This window comes from Nyctibius grandis, chromosome 25 (genome assembly GCF_013368605.1).
Source record: "Nyctibius grandis isolate bNycGra1 chromosome 25, bNycGra1.pri, whole genome shotgun sequence".
Taxonomy (NCBI): Eukaryota; Metazoa; Chordata; class Aves; order Nyctibiiformes; family Nyctibiidae; genus Nyctibius; species Nyctibius grandis.
Genome location: NC_090682.1, coordinates 4,550,413 through 4,565,373, shown reverse-complemented (window position 1 = coordinate 4,565,373; position 14,961 = coordinate 4,550,413). Strand labels below are relative to the sequence as shown.

The 14,961-nt window shown below is 48.6% G+C and overlaps 1 protein-coding gene across 1 annotated transcript in view; it reads left to right on the top strand.

Annotated features, from left to right (window-relative positions):
* Window positions 1–4,417, top strand: part of GRIK4 (glutamate ionotropic receptor kainate type subunit 4) — a 194,561-nt gene extending 190,144 nt beyond the window's left edge. Inside the window, exons 18-20 of the mRNA XM_068418410.1 lie at window positions 408–536; window positions 3,329–3,447; window positions 3,987–4,417. Coding sequence (XP_068274511.1) covers window positions 408–536; window positions 3,329–3,447; window positions 3,987–4,352 — 614 coding nt within the window. The 3' untranslated portion in view covers window positions 4,353–4,417. The remainder of the gene's footprint in view (window positions 1–407; window positions 537–3,328; window positions 3,448–3,986) is intronic.
* Window positions 4,418–14,961: the final 10,544 nt, after the last annotated feature.

Below are 14,961 nucleotides of genomic sequence, written 5' to 3'. Positions count from 1 at the left end.
TACAGTGCACCAGTTTGAGGGAAGGAGCGTTAGAGCAAGGTTGAAGTTGGAGGCAGAATGATGGGAGAGGGACCTCGGTGGTCTGGAGGAGCAGTGGTGAGATACTGAACTGCCTGTTCAGACCCTGCCCCTGAAGCCAAAGCTCCCCCTTGTAATGCACCTCTTTAAATGGCCTGTGTGGGTCTTGGTGGACAGGAGAAATTGCTGTCTGCAAATGACATTAACCACTTGGCAGTCCCAGCAGGGAGGCTGCAGGTTTCGAGGGCTTACGTGGACTGAAGTCTCTTCCAAACCCTTCACAGACGAGCTTTTGTAGTTGGGCACACTGGCAGGGGATCATGGCGGGGATGAGTGGGGAGGAAGGCTGGCCGAGGCGGTGCCTTACCACGTGCCTCCTGATGTTGCAGGTTCTGTGTTTCGCGACGAGTTTGACCTGGCCATTCTTCAGTTGCAAGAGAACAACCGCCTGGAAATCCTGAAGCGAAAGTGGTGGGAAGGAGGCAAGTGCCCCAAAGAGGAGGACCACAGAGCCAAAGGTAAGCCCTGCCGCTCTCTGGCGGTGTGCTGAAGGGACCAGGTGGTAGAAGCATCCTGGCCAGCAGTGCAGGGATGAACGTCCATCTGCACAAGAACACTGCGAGCTTTTCTGCCTGAGAATTACTTTTTCCCCTTCTTCTGACCTGACATTCCTTCCTTCACAATTCAAGGAGAAAGCCAAGCAGCTCTGCTGTGCCTCATGCTGTGTGTTTTTGCCTGGGGCAAAGATAGCGGGAACAACCAAATGACAAATATTGGAGGCATATGGAGGGTAAATTAGCTTCTAATGAATGTCTGCAGCATTACATGGGAAAATGGATGGCTAAAGGGATCAGACCAAAATCCTGGGTTCCTTCAAGGGAGATGGATCTCCACCACAGGCCTGCTGGTTAATGGCTCCAAGTGAAAGTGCCTTTTAAACAGACAGGGAAAGGGACACAAAGATTTTATTAGTACATCTGTAAACTGAGGAGCAAATTCTTTTGGGTAATGCTATGCAAATTGCCATAAAAGCTACCACTTTAGGCTGATGTCCCAGCGTGAGAGCAGTTGCCAGCTTAACGCAGTTGCTGCGTTTTTTAGTGTTGGCAGTCACCCTTTCCTCAGCAGGTGTTTTCTGGGAGGCCAGCGGGTCCCCCCGTTGAAAGGACAGTCTTGTGACCTTTCTGAGCACAGAGACGGAGAGCCAAGCCGGGTCCGTGGTAGCTCTCCTGTTTTCCTGACGTTGCAGCGGGTGTAGGTGTGTGTGTCTGTGCAGTTCGTGAGCTAGGCTGGATGAGACCCCAGGGGCCTGCGAGCCAGTGCTCCCCGTGGGCAGTGCTGCGCTGTAGGCAGCCAGGGCTGGTAGTCTCGAGACAGGAGGTGTTGGCCCAATGTAAGACATCAGGCCTCAGGGCAAGACAAGAAGCTATTAAAGAAGTTGCTTTTGAAGGCAAGCAGGCATGTGGGAGTCTTTTCCTCCATGGACTGTGCGAAAAGCAACTCTGAATTGGAATCTAGTCTGTGGGCTCTTTTGAGGCAGCTGGGAAGCCTGGGTTGTCTCTGGCACTATCCAGCGCGCTCTGTGATGCTGGACAAGTTTTTCTGCTGTTTTGTGCCCTCTGTCATGGCTCACTTTTGCAGTTTGGGACATGAGGAAGGCTGTAGCCTGCTGGTACGTGTATATGGAGGAAAGAAATACCTCTCAGGTGAGCTTGGGACTGGGTGTCTGAGGTGGCACCCAGGTGAAACAATAGAAGGATGTAGAGAGAAGTACCGGCCCTAAATTCAAATTTGAGAACTGCTGGGAGGAGAGGGTGGTCTTTATCTTGGGTCTAAACTGTGAATATGGGCTATGTTTTCTGCCCTGTGATTGCTGTTTTAGTGGAAACATCTCTGTGAAGGGCTGATTTACAGAGTCACTGGATTGCTCTGGAGGCAATGCCAGAAGAATGACAGGGGAAGAGGGAGAAATGTGAGCTCCTAAGTTTTAGAACAAAACAGGTCAGCGATTTACAAGGATTTTGGTGAGATTTTATGTCTAAAAGCCACGCAGAGATTAAGTCAATAAATCATTGATTCTTGCACTTTGATTTAATGTCACAGAGGGGAGAGGAAGATTTTTATAGATGTTCTTGTTGAATAATGGCCTCATACCGTCACCTCCGTGCAAAGCACCGCATGCTTTTTAGTAATCACTCCAGTCGGGGGCCCAGTCCACTTGAGACCCAAAACCAACCAGCACAGGAGAGAAGAGCCATTTCTCAGACAGTGTGTGCTGAAGCCGGTGCTGCTCCCCGGCTCCTCTCACAGACCTGTTCTGCAGGGCTGGACGGAGGCACAGGCTGCAGTTTTGGGGACAGGGATCATGGTGGGAAGCGAGGTGACAGCCTCGGCGCATGGAAAGCTCAGGCCAGGTGCTTGGGGGGCGGATTTGCCTTCCAGCTGGTGAGCTTTCTGGAGTGCCAGCTGTGTAGGACAGGGCTGGCAGCTGCCGTGTGTGTGATTTAGTTCCTCCCCGAAGTGAAGCTGTCTGCATGGGCAGCGTTTGGCCCGAGGTGGCTGACTGGCTCCTACGATCAGTAGAGATGGTAGTCATCCCATTGTTGTCCGAGGGAGGTGAGATGAGTCACCCCATGGAAAGGGCTGTTTCCTCCTCAGGGGTCAGAGGATGCTGGGCAGAGAGCACCCAGGTATCCCTGGGTGGGAGGGACCCTGTTTGGTCACCGTATAGTGTGAAGCAGTGGTGGGTCCTGGTCTTGTTTGGAACCTCTCCTTGCTACTGCAATATAAGCAGCTGTAATAATTTTTCACCAGCACTTTGTAATGCAATCAAAGGAGCTTTTCTTGGTGCCAGCTTCCTTTAAAGTCCTTTCTTGTCGTCTTCATCTCTGCTTCTTTTAACAACATTGCTCATCTTCCTTTGTGAAGTTCAAAGCAACTAGAGCTGGGTGAATAATTTGCAGGGATTAATGTGCCCGATTGATCTCTCATTTTTATTCCTGTTTTCAGTTTGTCCACAAATTGCTTTGTGCTTCCCTCCAATGTACTTGCTGTTTATCTGCAAAATCATCATTTCTGAGAATGCGTCTTCGATCGTGCAGTTATTGCAAGTCATTCCATTTGCCATCTGAGTCATGCGGTTAGCTATTAATATATTAACATTAATAGTGCTGGCTATGTGTTTTTTGTCCCTGGCTGGGTATATGCAATGCCAACTAAACAGTAAAGTGTTGGGATTTCTGTACAGAGATACTTGCAATTTTTTCTGTGTCTTCCTCTCCAAAGCATTGTCTCTTCTGCTTTATTTTAGGCCTGGGAATGGAGAATATTGGTGGAATCTTCGTGGTTCTCATCTGTGGCTTAATCGTAGCAATTTTTATGGCAATGCTGGAATTTTTGTGGAGCCTTCGGCACTCTGAACAGTCAGAGGTAAGACCTGAAAGCGTCCCAAGGGGATAGTGTGTGTTTATTGCTGTCTGCGGGGTGCTCAGCAGTGCAGTGCTCTGGAGCAAGTAATGCACCCAGGCTGAGATGAGCATTGCTAGTAAGGAGATCTCAAATGCACGAGAAGGCTAGGTGTGTTGGGCAGGGTCTACAATGCACGAGTTTCTCATGCATTCCTACTAAGATCGAGGCTGTAGGGATGCTCCAAGGGCTTTTGAAGGGGTCAAGGATGTGTACCATGTCCAGGGACCTCTCCTGGAGACGGGATCATCTGAGGATTTCTGTCTGCCGTAGGATTGGGTCTTGTGTTGATTTGGGGATCCAGAATACAGGAGGGTCTCTGACAAGAGGTGGAATCCGTTGTGCTAAATCAAGCGTTAATATCCAAGCATTGGTTTTGAAATCCAGTGGCTGGATTAATGACCGAGTCCTTAGAACTTTGGCATCAGAATCCAGAGCAGATGCAGTGCTGCTGGGCTCGCAGCTTACTTAGGTGAGCAGTATGTCTCGGGTCTGCCTTCCAGGTGTCGGTGTGCCAAGAAATGGTGACGGAGCTGCGCAACATCATCCTCTGCAAGGACAGTTTCCACCCTCGTCGGAGGCGAGGGGGAATGATACGGACTCAACCCGTTATCGCGGAGGAGCGCCGAGCCCGCAGCACAACCACGCTCAGCAACGGGAAGCTGTGCAGTGGGGGGGAGCCAGATCCCCTGGCACAAAGACTGGCACAAGAAGCCGCCCTGGTCGCCCGAGGGTGCACGCACATCCGGGTGTGCCCCGAGTGCCGCAGGTTTCAGGGCCTCCGGGCACGGCCATCGGCAGGCTCGCCCGCACGGAGCGAAGAGAGCTTGGAGTGGGAGAAGACCACCAACAGCAGCGAGCCCGAGTAACGCTGGGGCGGGGGGTGTTGGGGTGGGCCGAGAGGGTCCTGTTCCATTTTACAGAACACGGACTTGTACAATGTCAACTCGTTTTTAAATTAAAAGCAGTTACCCAGCTTCTCCAGAGCAAGGCGGACCTTTTGGGCTGACGCGCAGGCTTGGCCAGAGAGACAGCTTTGGTTTTGGTGTCCAAGAGGACACGCGTCTCGCTGAAGCCCAACGCAGCAGGAGCGAGCTCCTCCGGCTGACCTGTCCCCAGCAGTTGTCTCCTTGCCACCGTGCGGCTCCGAGGTGGGAAGGAGGGACGTGGTGGGTAACTGCTGTAGCAGATATTGCCCAGCCAGGTGGTTCCAGAGTGGTTCTTGGAACTTCTCCACCCCAGGCCAGGAGAAAGGACGCTGGCGCTGTCTCTCCATCACGTAGACTTACCGGGGGATGTTCTCAAAGGGTGGGGGGAGGGTCTTTTTATTTGACGTGGCAAAGGGATGGGAAGGGAGGAGTCATCGTTTTGTTTTGGTGTGTTTTGGGTACGTCAGGACGTAGTCTCCAAGGCACCAGGTTTCAGGTGCTGGAACTCTTCTTCCTTTTCAGAGTGTGGCAGGTGGACAAAGGGAGGGAGGGATGGGACATGGTCCCTGTGAGAAGCAGCAGTTGTTGAAAGTCCGTTTGAGGAGTTGTTAAAATACATATATATAAAAATATATATATATACATACATATATATATATTACAATGCCAAAAACCAACCAACGAACACAGTGAACTCAAAGAGGCCTTGAAACGCCTGGAATTTCAGGGGTTCTGTGTCTTTTGTTTAATTCTGGGGTTACCTTTTGCTTTTTTCCCTTTCTGTTTTTGGGGTGTGGGTGGGGGAGCCTTTTGAGGAAGGTGAGGTGGGAGCAGGCGCGAGCGGGGAGTGCTGGGGACGGCTGCCCTTTCCCCACAGCGGAGGGAGGTGGTGCTCGCTGCCCACTGTCGCTCCCCGAAGCGACCGCAGCCCGTGCTCTGCTCGCTGCCGAACAAGTGGCTCTGAGCTCTGCCCCAGGCTCGCGAGCTCCCCTTGTCTGTGACCCACGGAGCACCCTCAGCTTCAAGGGTGACTTACAGCCCATGTCGAGCAGCCATGATGCCGCACAGCATTCGAGAAAACCATTAGCCCGGGATCTGGTGTAAGGAAAATATTTACTTCCCTAGCAACAGCAGCAGCTCACCCTCTGCTTGGTACAGACGTGGGTTTTACATTGACGAGTTTAATTTTCTGATTGAAAAACAAATTCTATGCAATTTCTGGTTGTAAAAGGAAAGAGACAACAATGGAGAGGGGCAGGGGAGATAAAGCCTTGAGTGAAGGTACATCCTGTTCTTGAGTTGTTTTATTTTCTTTTTGTCTTGAATGTACTGGAATAAAAGATGTCCTTGTATAATCATGCTTTTTTTTCTCTTTCCTTCCCTGTCCACCCTCACAAAAGTTGTGAGACAGTTTGAGGCCCATCTGCTCAGGGAGAAACCCAGCAACTCCCCCGCTGAAAGGGAAGAGGTGCTTTGGCTGTCGCAGGTCTCTGCTGCCCGAGTGTGTCCACACCCGTGGTGTTGCCGTTATCTGTAGCTGAATGGAAACGGGAGAAAAAAAAGAAAAGGCGAAAAAAAGCAAGCCCAAGATACGTGGTGGTAAGGGGGGGAAAGAACCCCTAACCAACAGCAGTGCAGTCTGTCCAGGGGGGCCCAGGTTTCTGTGCAATGAGGACCACAGCAGCTACAGCCTTCCCAGACCTGCTGGTGGGAGCCCAGTTGATCGGGGCTGAGTTAGGTACAGCGGGTCAAAGCCACCGCGTTATCGCGGGCAGGAGCCTGTCTCCAGCAGATGTTTCTGAGGAGGGACGTGCAGGGAATGGGATGCGATGCCATGGTGATGGGCACGATAGGGTTGTTATGTCATTTCAGGCAGCGTGTGAAAAGAAGTGTCTGCCACACAGCGACAGTAAAATGTGCATACTGGGAGAGTGCTCGTGCAACGAAGGAGAGGATTTAGAGCTTGTTATGTAGGATGTCATACGAGGTGTTCATTAAGGTACTTTCTGGCCTCCGTATCGGTAAATCTGCGGGATGTTACCCTCTCGCTGACTAAACAGTGAAGGTGTGAGCGTGAGATGAGGTAAGGCTTTGCCAGAGCCCCGGAATCCAGTGCCGTGGGACCAGAGGGGCAGATCCTCAACTGAGGTAAGTCAGCGAAACCTCCATCCTCGCACTCTGCAGGGAGCCAAGCTGGGGCTTTCAAAGTACTGACAGCAACACCAGAGACGTCTGAGCATGCCTGTGTTGTGTTTAAAGGCCAACATGTTTTTACGAGCAGCAGAATATATTCATCAAAAAGAAGCTGCTTTTTAAAATTTATTTACAGATTAGCAGAAGAAAAGGCTCCATGAATCATTTATCAGACTCGATGTTTTTTCACCCCTTCACCGCAGTGAATAAAGAGGGATCCTGACAGAGCCAGACATTATTCCTCTGCTTCTCCAAAGATCTTGCAGTCATCTGCTCAGACAGAGGATGTCAGGAAAAAAAAGATGAGAAACCACCTGGTTTCTCTCTGTCTTTGCTTTTTATGTCTCCTGCTAGCTTGCTCTACCCGTATGGTATTTTATATCTGGGTCTGTATTTTAAGGATTTTTTTTTGCGTGTCCCTCTTGCCCTCTTCTCTCTTTTTAATTTTTTTTTAAATGTTCAGAGTGTTTGCACTCAGAACAGAAATGGACCTCAGAAGAGGAGTGGATGGATAAAAGCTGCTGTCATTTGGATGCCTTTACTAGCACCTCTGTAGGTCCTGTATTTTCTGCTCACCAGTAAATACCTACAGGTTTTACACGGGAGGGACCCCAAGGCAGACAGCATTATGCCTATGCCTGGGTTTGTGCTCAAATACATTTGTGTGCTCAGATAGGTTTACATCTCACATGTTCTCTCTCTCCCCAGTTTTCTCTCTCGTCTTTGAAACTATTGTGGGGGCTTTTTTGCTTAGACAGTCCCAATGCTAATGCAGTTCGAGATCTGGAGTGGTTTGCTGTCCAAAAGGCACTTTCCCAGTATTGCTGTCTCCTGATAAAACTTGAGTAATTCTAGTAAGATATCTCTACAAACTCCACTGGGAGCCAAAGATCAGATCAATTAAAATGTAATACTTTGCTTTATCCCCTCTAACTGTTTTGTTTGATCCTCCTGCTGCCTCTGTGTTCAGGGAGCCCGGCAGCGGGGCCGAGGGCTCGTGTCTCTCCCTGTGGTGACAGACAATTCTCCAACCGTGGCTGGGTCAACAGCAGTCTGGCAGGTTCCTAACTAAAAGGCCTGGAATCTCTCCTCGTGCTCTAAAACTCATGTTTGTGTTGTTATTCCAGGCAGTTCCATTTTCACCTAATGATAAAAAGCTCTTTTCTCCCCAGAGGTTGCATGGGTGAAGGTATTAACAAGGCATGGACTAGCCTGGGGGCATTTACTCAACTGAGCGGTGTAAGAAAAATAGGAAAGGGTTGTTCTGTGAGCTGTGAGAGCCCACAGGACTTGGGGAAGAAAGACTGAGCTATAAATTATAAAATAGAGACTGAACCCTTTGGACCTTAGCGGTCCTGAGGCAGGAATCTTTTTAACCATTTCAGATCCTCAGAAATCTTCCCTGCTTCTGCACTGCTAAGACTGTTTCTCTCCTTGAACCCTAAGTGCCTCACCAGGTAAGTGAGCCAAAAGGTGGAGGAAGAGGCAAGGGGAATGGCTATTGTTTTGCTGTGCTTTTTTTGCAGAGATTGTGAGTTACAGAAAGGGTCTGGAAGGGGTGCGAGTCCCAGCAGTCATATGTAAGCTGGTGGAGATACCTACAGCCCTGGTAACTGCAGCTGTGGGCACAGGGTAACTGGGCTAGACACAGGAATGTGGGTAACTGGTTTTGATGGCTCTTGGATGATGACTCTGTTTGAATGGTGAAGACATCCTTTGGGAAAAGGATCTGTAGGTGAGGCCTGATCGGGGGAGGCTGGACCATGACTTGTTTCTAAGTTTATGAAAGAGCAAAGAAGGAAAGAAGGGCTGCTTTGGTGTTAGGTTTGGGGTGATGCTGTCGTGATTTGGCTATGAAAAGGCTGGCACGAGTGACCAAAGTCCCCTCCATCAGCTTTTGTTTCATTTAGCTCTGAGATTAATTACCTGCAAGATATGTGTTTCTCTCCTCTACTTCACTTGTGTCTCCAATGAAGGTGAGGAAATTTCTTGTGGTGGCTTTGACTAGAGGGGAAAAAGTAGCACTGCCTATCAGGTGGAGAGCCTGCCGGTGAGGCACTGCTCCAAAGCAAGGGAGGCATAAGTAGAGGCAGAATCAGGCCAATGATTTGCAAAAGGAATCACAAACGGCCATCAGAAATGGTAAAAAGTAAGTCTGGGCTCACGCTTGACACTTGCAAGTCTGCTGAGTTTTGTCCCTCCGTGCTGAGTATCTAACCAAGAGGGGCAGCATGTCTGCAACTTGAACAGCGCGAGCGGAGCAGCGGCTCAGCCTGGCGAAACGCCCGCTGAACAGAGGATAAAGCACCCACAGTTCCAGAAACCCCATCAGAGTTTAATGGCCGCTAACTGATTGAAAATACAGAGCTGAGCTCTTCTGGGTACAAAGTAGCACTGATGAATTCAGTATAAATAGGCTCCTCTGGAACTCGATACCACACTGGGAAAGTCAGCCCCGTATCAGCCGGATCGGACAACGGGCAGGTTTATGCATCCTTCAGAGAGATTTTTTTTCCCTCCAAGGGGGAATCTGCTGTGCTCCAGTTGAGTTAATACTCTGATTTGTGGCAGGACTGCAACATTTCATCCCAGAAAGCATTCCAGCCCGCAGATGAGGATCGCCTGCCTCGCTATCTCGGGGAGAGGGGCGTGCGGCAGTCCATCACCAGCACAAAGGGCCACGCAACAGCAGCTCTCAGAGCTCTGCTGAGGCCAGATCAGTAAGAAAATGAAGGAAGCTGGCTTAATTAACAAAGGCTTTCTCCTCTGCTGTGTTTAGGTCTGCAGTTATCAGTGTGGCTGGCGGTTCTCAGCGGCTGAAATGACAGTAGCTGGCTGTAAAAGAGATAACTGTCAGATTAGCCGGTACATATCTTCTGCCGAGGTTTTCTATATCATACCTATCTTGAAGCATCTCTGTGTATCAAAGGGACTAGTTGGCCATTTGCCTTTAAAAAGTACCCTTTCCAAGGTAATAAATAAGGGTCTATTACAATAGAAAGACCTAACATTTGTTATTTCTTGACTTAGGCTGTTTTGGAATAGTATTTTTCACGCTTTGATCAATTTGTACAGACTAATCCCTTCTGTTGTTTTTATTGTGGTGCTCATGTTTTCGGTGTCTCATGTATTGAGCTTAGGGTGCAAGGGAGAGAAAATGTCTGTTGGAGGGTAAAGGCAGCGAGAAGGGCCGTTCTGGGCAGACAGAGGCTCTTCTTATGGCCCGTCAGGGCTCCTGCGGAGTCGCATCCTCAGCTCCTCGAAGGCAACTGGGAGTGGTGCTGGGCTACGCCTGCTGGGGAGCTGGTCCAAAGTGGCTGCTAAAAATCCAGATTGGTGTGCAGCATGGAGAACAGAGAAGGCTTGCTGCTTTGTTTGGGACAAAATGTTAACTGAGGTAAGGAGGGAATTTGATTGACATTGGTGAGGAGAAGGCAATTTAGACCCACTATGGGTGAGACCTGTGCTTTTTCAAACCTGTTACCTTCCTTCTTTTCTCTCCCTCTATCTCTGCCTTCCAAGCACCTTTCTCTTCCCTATTCATCCCCCAAATACTCCTCCTCATGTTGCGCAGTCTCAGAAAAGAGGTCTCAGATTGGCTTTTGCCTGAACTCCCAGGAAATCTTCATGAATGTAGTCTTTTGGCTTTTCAGGCTTAGCTCTTGCTGAGCTGAGATTTAAAGCAACTTATTTTGAAGCTAAAAGTGAATGCAAATGAGGGGGAAGAACTAGGGGAGGAAAAGAAAAAAGACCTCTTATTCCCAGGTGAGCACTAAGATGTCTGATCTGCCTGCCTAAAACTGATTGTTCTTCCAGAGTCTACAGTAAATACCCGTGCACGTTAGTGAGCACAGCTGTAGAGGATGCTCTGATTATTACTTGCTGAACTAAACTGGGACAAGGAGGTGAACACACAGCCTCTGGTTTTCTTCCCGAGCCATTGATCAGCCACAACGTCTTTAGCCCTCAGACAGCTGAAATGGAGGTCATGGTGTGGTAGGGAGCCAGACATTAGCAGGAGGCTACCGAGTGTCTGTGCTCTGAGGTCCTGTGAGCCAGACTGCTCTCTTTTGCAAGGAAGGTTGGTTTCTTTGGCCATTTTGGTTGGGAGACCACAACCACTCACCATTGCTGCACCAGCAGCGCTCACTGGGGCTTTGGGAACGTCACTTTACCACCCTGGGCCTCCACTGTGCATTGTAAAATGGGGATGACCTGAGTACTTCCCAGCCTCACTGTGTTTACTAAATACCCTGTCAGAGAATAGAAGTGGAGGAAATTCTTTGGATTAATGTGTAGGACTGGAGGGGGCCTGGCAAAGTTTGCTCTGTTCATGTTTGCAAAGGATTCTGAGAGCTCTGGATGAAAGCGAGTGGAAATTTGCCAAGTGTTTGCTAACATTAATGGTTAATTATTATGAATGCTGGCAGCCTACATACTCAGCCAGCACCGTTCTGCGAGTGAGATCCAGCCCTCTAATGGAGTTGTTACACACACAAGACAGGAAGAGACAGCTTCTCACTCTGTTTTGTCCTGTTCCCCCAGCCAAAGTCCCATTCCAAAATCAGACAGCAGCAGCACTTCTCTGTCTCATCGTAACAACTAGTTACAGATTCAGAGCATTTGGCAGAGGAAGACCTGGCCATTTTCATGTCTGGACTCATTGCTGTCTGCTGGTGCCCTTTCTGTCTGACTGAACAGGATGGAAATTGTGGTCCAAAATGAGATGTGTCCCGACCAGGGCAGCACGTGGCTGCCCTGCTGCACTGCACAGCAGGGACAGATCCAGAATCGACTGGAGAAGGACACTGGGCATAACCCATGCCCACGTTTGCCCTTCTTGCTGCTCTGGCTGGGTCAGCGAGCACCTGGCCATGCCGTGGCACTTCCCGACGCGTGAGATGCTGCTGGGGGATCAGAGGAGAGGACGGGGGCTGGCACAGCAGATCACACATGGGTTTGGGGAGTCTCCTGAGCGCAGCAGGTGAGCTGAAGAAGAGCCAGCCTGGTCAGCTGCATCCTGCACCGTGTGCCCACGTCTGGGAGAGAAGCTGCTTCGTGATGGAGAGGGTAAGACAGCAGCCAGCTGAGTGAGTCTAGCCCCGAGTGCATGAAATTTGATTTGCCAGACATAATTTGATGGCCAGTACCATCTCAGCGGTACCCGAGAAGGCTCTCTTTATCTAATAGTAGCCATCCAGAAAATGAAATCAAATTAATAAAAGGCTCAAGGTCCATTTGGTCCTGTGAACATGACTAGTAATTGCCAAATTATGAAAATCCAATAGATCTTCAGACTGCACCAGTGCTGATTTATTTTTTATTTCCACATTTGAATATGCAGTCTAAATTTCTGAAGTTGAAAGCTGCATTGTTCCTATTTTTTGGCTACTGATAATATTTTAGAATTATGACCGTGGAGTAACGTTTGCTCTAAAAGGTAACTTGAGGGTGCATTATTCTCAGATAATTGACAGAGACCAAAGAAGTGATTTGGGAAGCGCTTATGCGGAACCAAAGATCATAGTGAATTGTTACCTTAAATTAATGGTGTAGGGAGAAGCTGCTTGGATTTGATCAGCTGGCAGTATTTCTAAATGAAGTTGGGCTGTAAAGTTATTAGCAAAATATCTATGAGACAGCGCTGTAATGGATTTATACGCTAGCATTGTGTCTTAAGGGGCCCAAATCCACAATGTGCTCTGAGTCCGCAGGGCTTCCCTGGCTGCAGTGGGAGCAGAGAGTGCTCAGTATCTCTCAGGACTGGACTCTGTAGCACGCTGGAGCTCAGGTTAGGCCAGCGTGGATAATAGGATTCACACCTTTAACTCCCTTCTTAATCCCCAGATGAAATGAAAGGTCTTCTCTCAACACTTAGTAATCTCCAATTTTATTTCTCATTATTAAATCATGACATTGGCAAAAAATGTTTAAATTAAGTGAAAGGAAGAGAGATTTGTGAGAAAATTGAAGTGTCTTTGAGGAACTGAAGAAAAATCTCCAAGGATGAAGTTGCAGTTGCCAAACCCAGAAGCGAAAGGATCAAAAAGCTACAGAAAAGAAGTAGAAAATTGCGTATGTTTCAAATCCTCTCCCCCTCCCTCCCTCTAAAACCTCTGGTGATTTAAATAAGTATAAGGAAAACTATTCTGACAAGCAGCAGAGTCTACTAGATGCTCCTTCCTCTGCTGCTGCCATTATCTCTGTGTGCGACCCGGAGAAATTCCGTGATCTGGGTGGGTCCGTGTCCCCGTGTGTAACAGTGACACTGCTGCTCTGGGCGCAGTGAGATCTGTCAAACGTTATTAGTGTGGGCTGGGAAATAATTGGGTTTAGGTGCCTCACTTCGACTAGAATGAGGCCTGCCTTTTTCTTTTTTTTAAATTAACATAGCGAGTAATTAACTGTTTGATTTTTCACAGACTGTGTTTGATTCTCTGTCTCAGGTAATTTTTCAAGAGTGCATGCATTTTTTTGCCTGAAAGATCGGCTCCAGATCAGATGGGAGTGAAATTAGGGGAGTCTGTGGCTTGTATTCTGGACGTTAACAGTGGTTCCCTTCTGGTCTCAGTGTGTACGAACCCATGAACCTGCTCGGACCCTGGTAAGTGCTCCCCTTGACCGTGGGTCATTTATTTGTGATGCATTAGAAGCGTGAGTAATGAGGAAAGGATTGTGACTGGAATTTTCTCAGATATTGAGGTGGTTTTTCTTGCTGAGGGTGATCAGGTCAGGCTCTAAAAGTATGAAAATAATGAAATTGGAATTGGATTGGTGTGTGACCTAATACAGACATGTCGCTGGGGTGAATGCCTCTTAAGTGGCACTTGTTCTGTGTGCGTGAGCTGGCTCCAGCATTGCTGAGTACCACTGTCAGGATCCCCTGTGCGACCAGACAGGGAGGAAGCAAGTCGAGAGGTGGCTCCGGTTCCCAGGGCCTGTTTAATCCTGGGGGAGGTGGCGGTGGGAAAGAGGGGAGTCTGCCAGGGAGGGGTCACCTGGGACAGCCAACGCTAGTAAAAGCTTCGGCAAGCAGGGACTTATCTGCCAGGGAGGAGTAGATTGAGACCCAATAAACTTATTTCACTTGAACAATGAGACAGCCAACAGATGATAAGCCCGTTCAATCAGCGCTAGCTTCGGCTGAATTCAGGCTGGCCCCTTGAGGGAAAAGACTGTATTGTGTTAACAATTCCCTGGCTTGTCCAGTCTCCGTTGAAATGGCCTTTAATTTAGGCCGGGGGATACACTGGTCACTTTCTCACACTTGCAGCGCTGACCCAGCGGAGGTTAACACAGACATCTGTTATATCCAGTTATCTGTAACTATAGAAAGCAGCAACTGAAATATATGTCGAAATAAAATGCAGCCTGCTGGTGCCAGTTACTAGCTAAAGTATGCTCTGTCTGCTTTCTAGCAACTAAATAGCACAGGTAAGCTGTGCAAAAAACATGAGGATTGTTAGTAAAAGAGTGCAGCCTCTGAATGCAATGGAGTTCTTTATCTCGCTGAAACAGATACGAGAAATAGGGGGGAAGGAAAACCAAACGGAGACAAAGCTCTCTCCAGAATGTATTAAAAAGAACCAAATAAGCCATTCAGAGTATGCAGGTAGAAGTTTTTTTTAACAGAGCATTAGCAAGGCAATGTTCATCTGTGCTGGCCCGAACAGGAGCAAAATAAAACCAATGTTGTGCCAACAGGGTAAAAAGAAAGAACACCAAAGTGTTTTTCTCTCTGTTAAGGCAAAATCAGGCCAATGAAAGCCGTGCATATATTTCAGCACAGACAGCTTGGGCTGCCAGTGCTCTACTGGAAGAAGTCTGGGGATGACAGGGTGAGACACAGCAGACCTACAAGGAGATGGTGCATGTGGTTTGGACCATGCCACCTGAAAACCCTGAACACTTTCACATAGCAGCAATGGTAGAATCTGCCCCAGGATGTACAGCTGTAATGTGAATCTTTCATAATACTGCATCAGGCAAGGCTGGGAGGTCAGTCAGTCTTTTTTCACCAGTGTCTAGAAGATACATACCCGATGCTTTATTTAAAAAGCTTTTTTGTTTAACCACAGCACCAAGCAGAAGCAGACATGGGAGACAGAGTAGCTGAATTTTAGGAGTGGTAATAGGTTGGGGTACTTCTGATTAAGACTAGTGCAGCTTTTAACTTTGCAGTTGGGGCTTAGGTAATGTGCTGATGGCTCTAACTCTGCCAATGGTCTGCCCGAGGCTCGCTTTGCTTCTTGGGATGGATATTTTCTGCTGAGAGATACTTAGTTGAACTGCTGTAGCTCTGGGGGTCCCAGAAGAATTGTCTCCTTGACCTAGCTTGAGTTTTCTGTCTCCCACT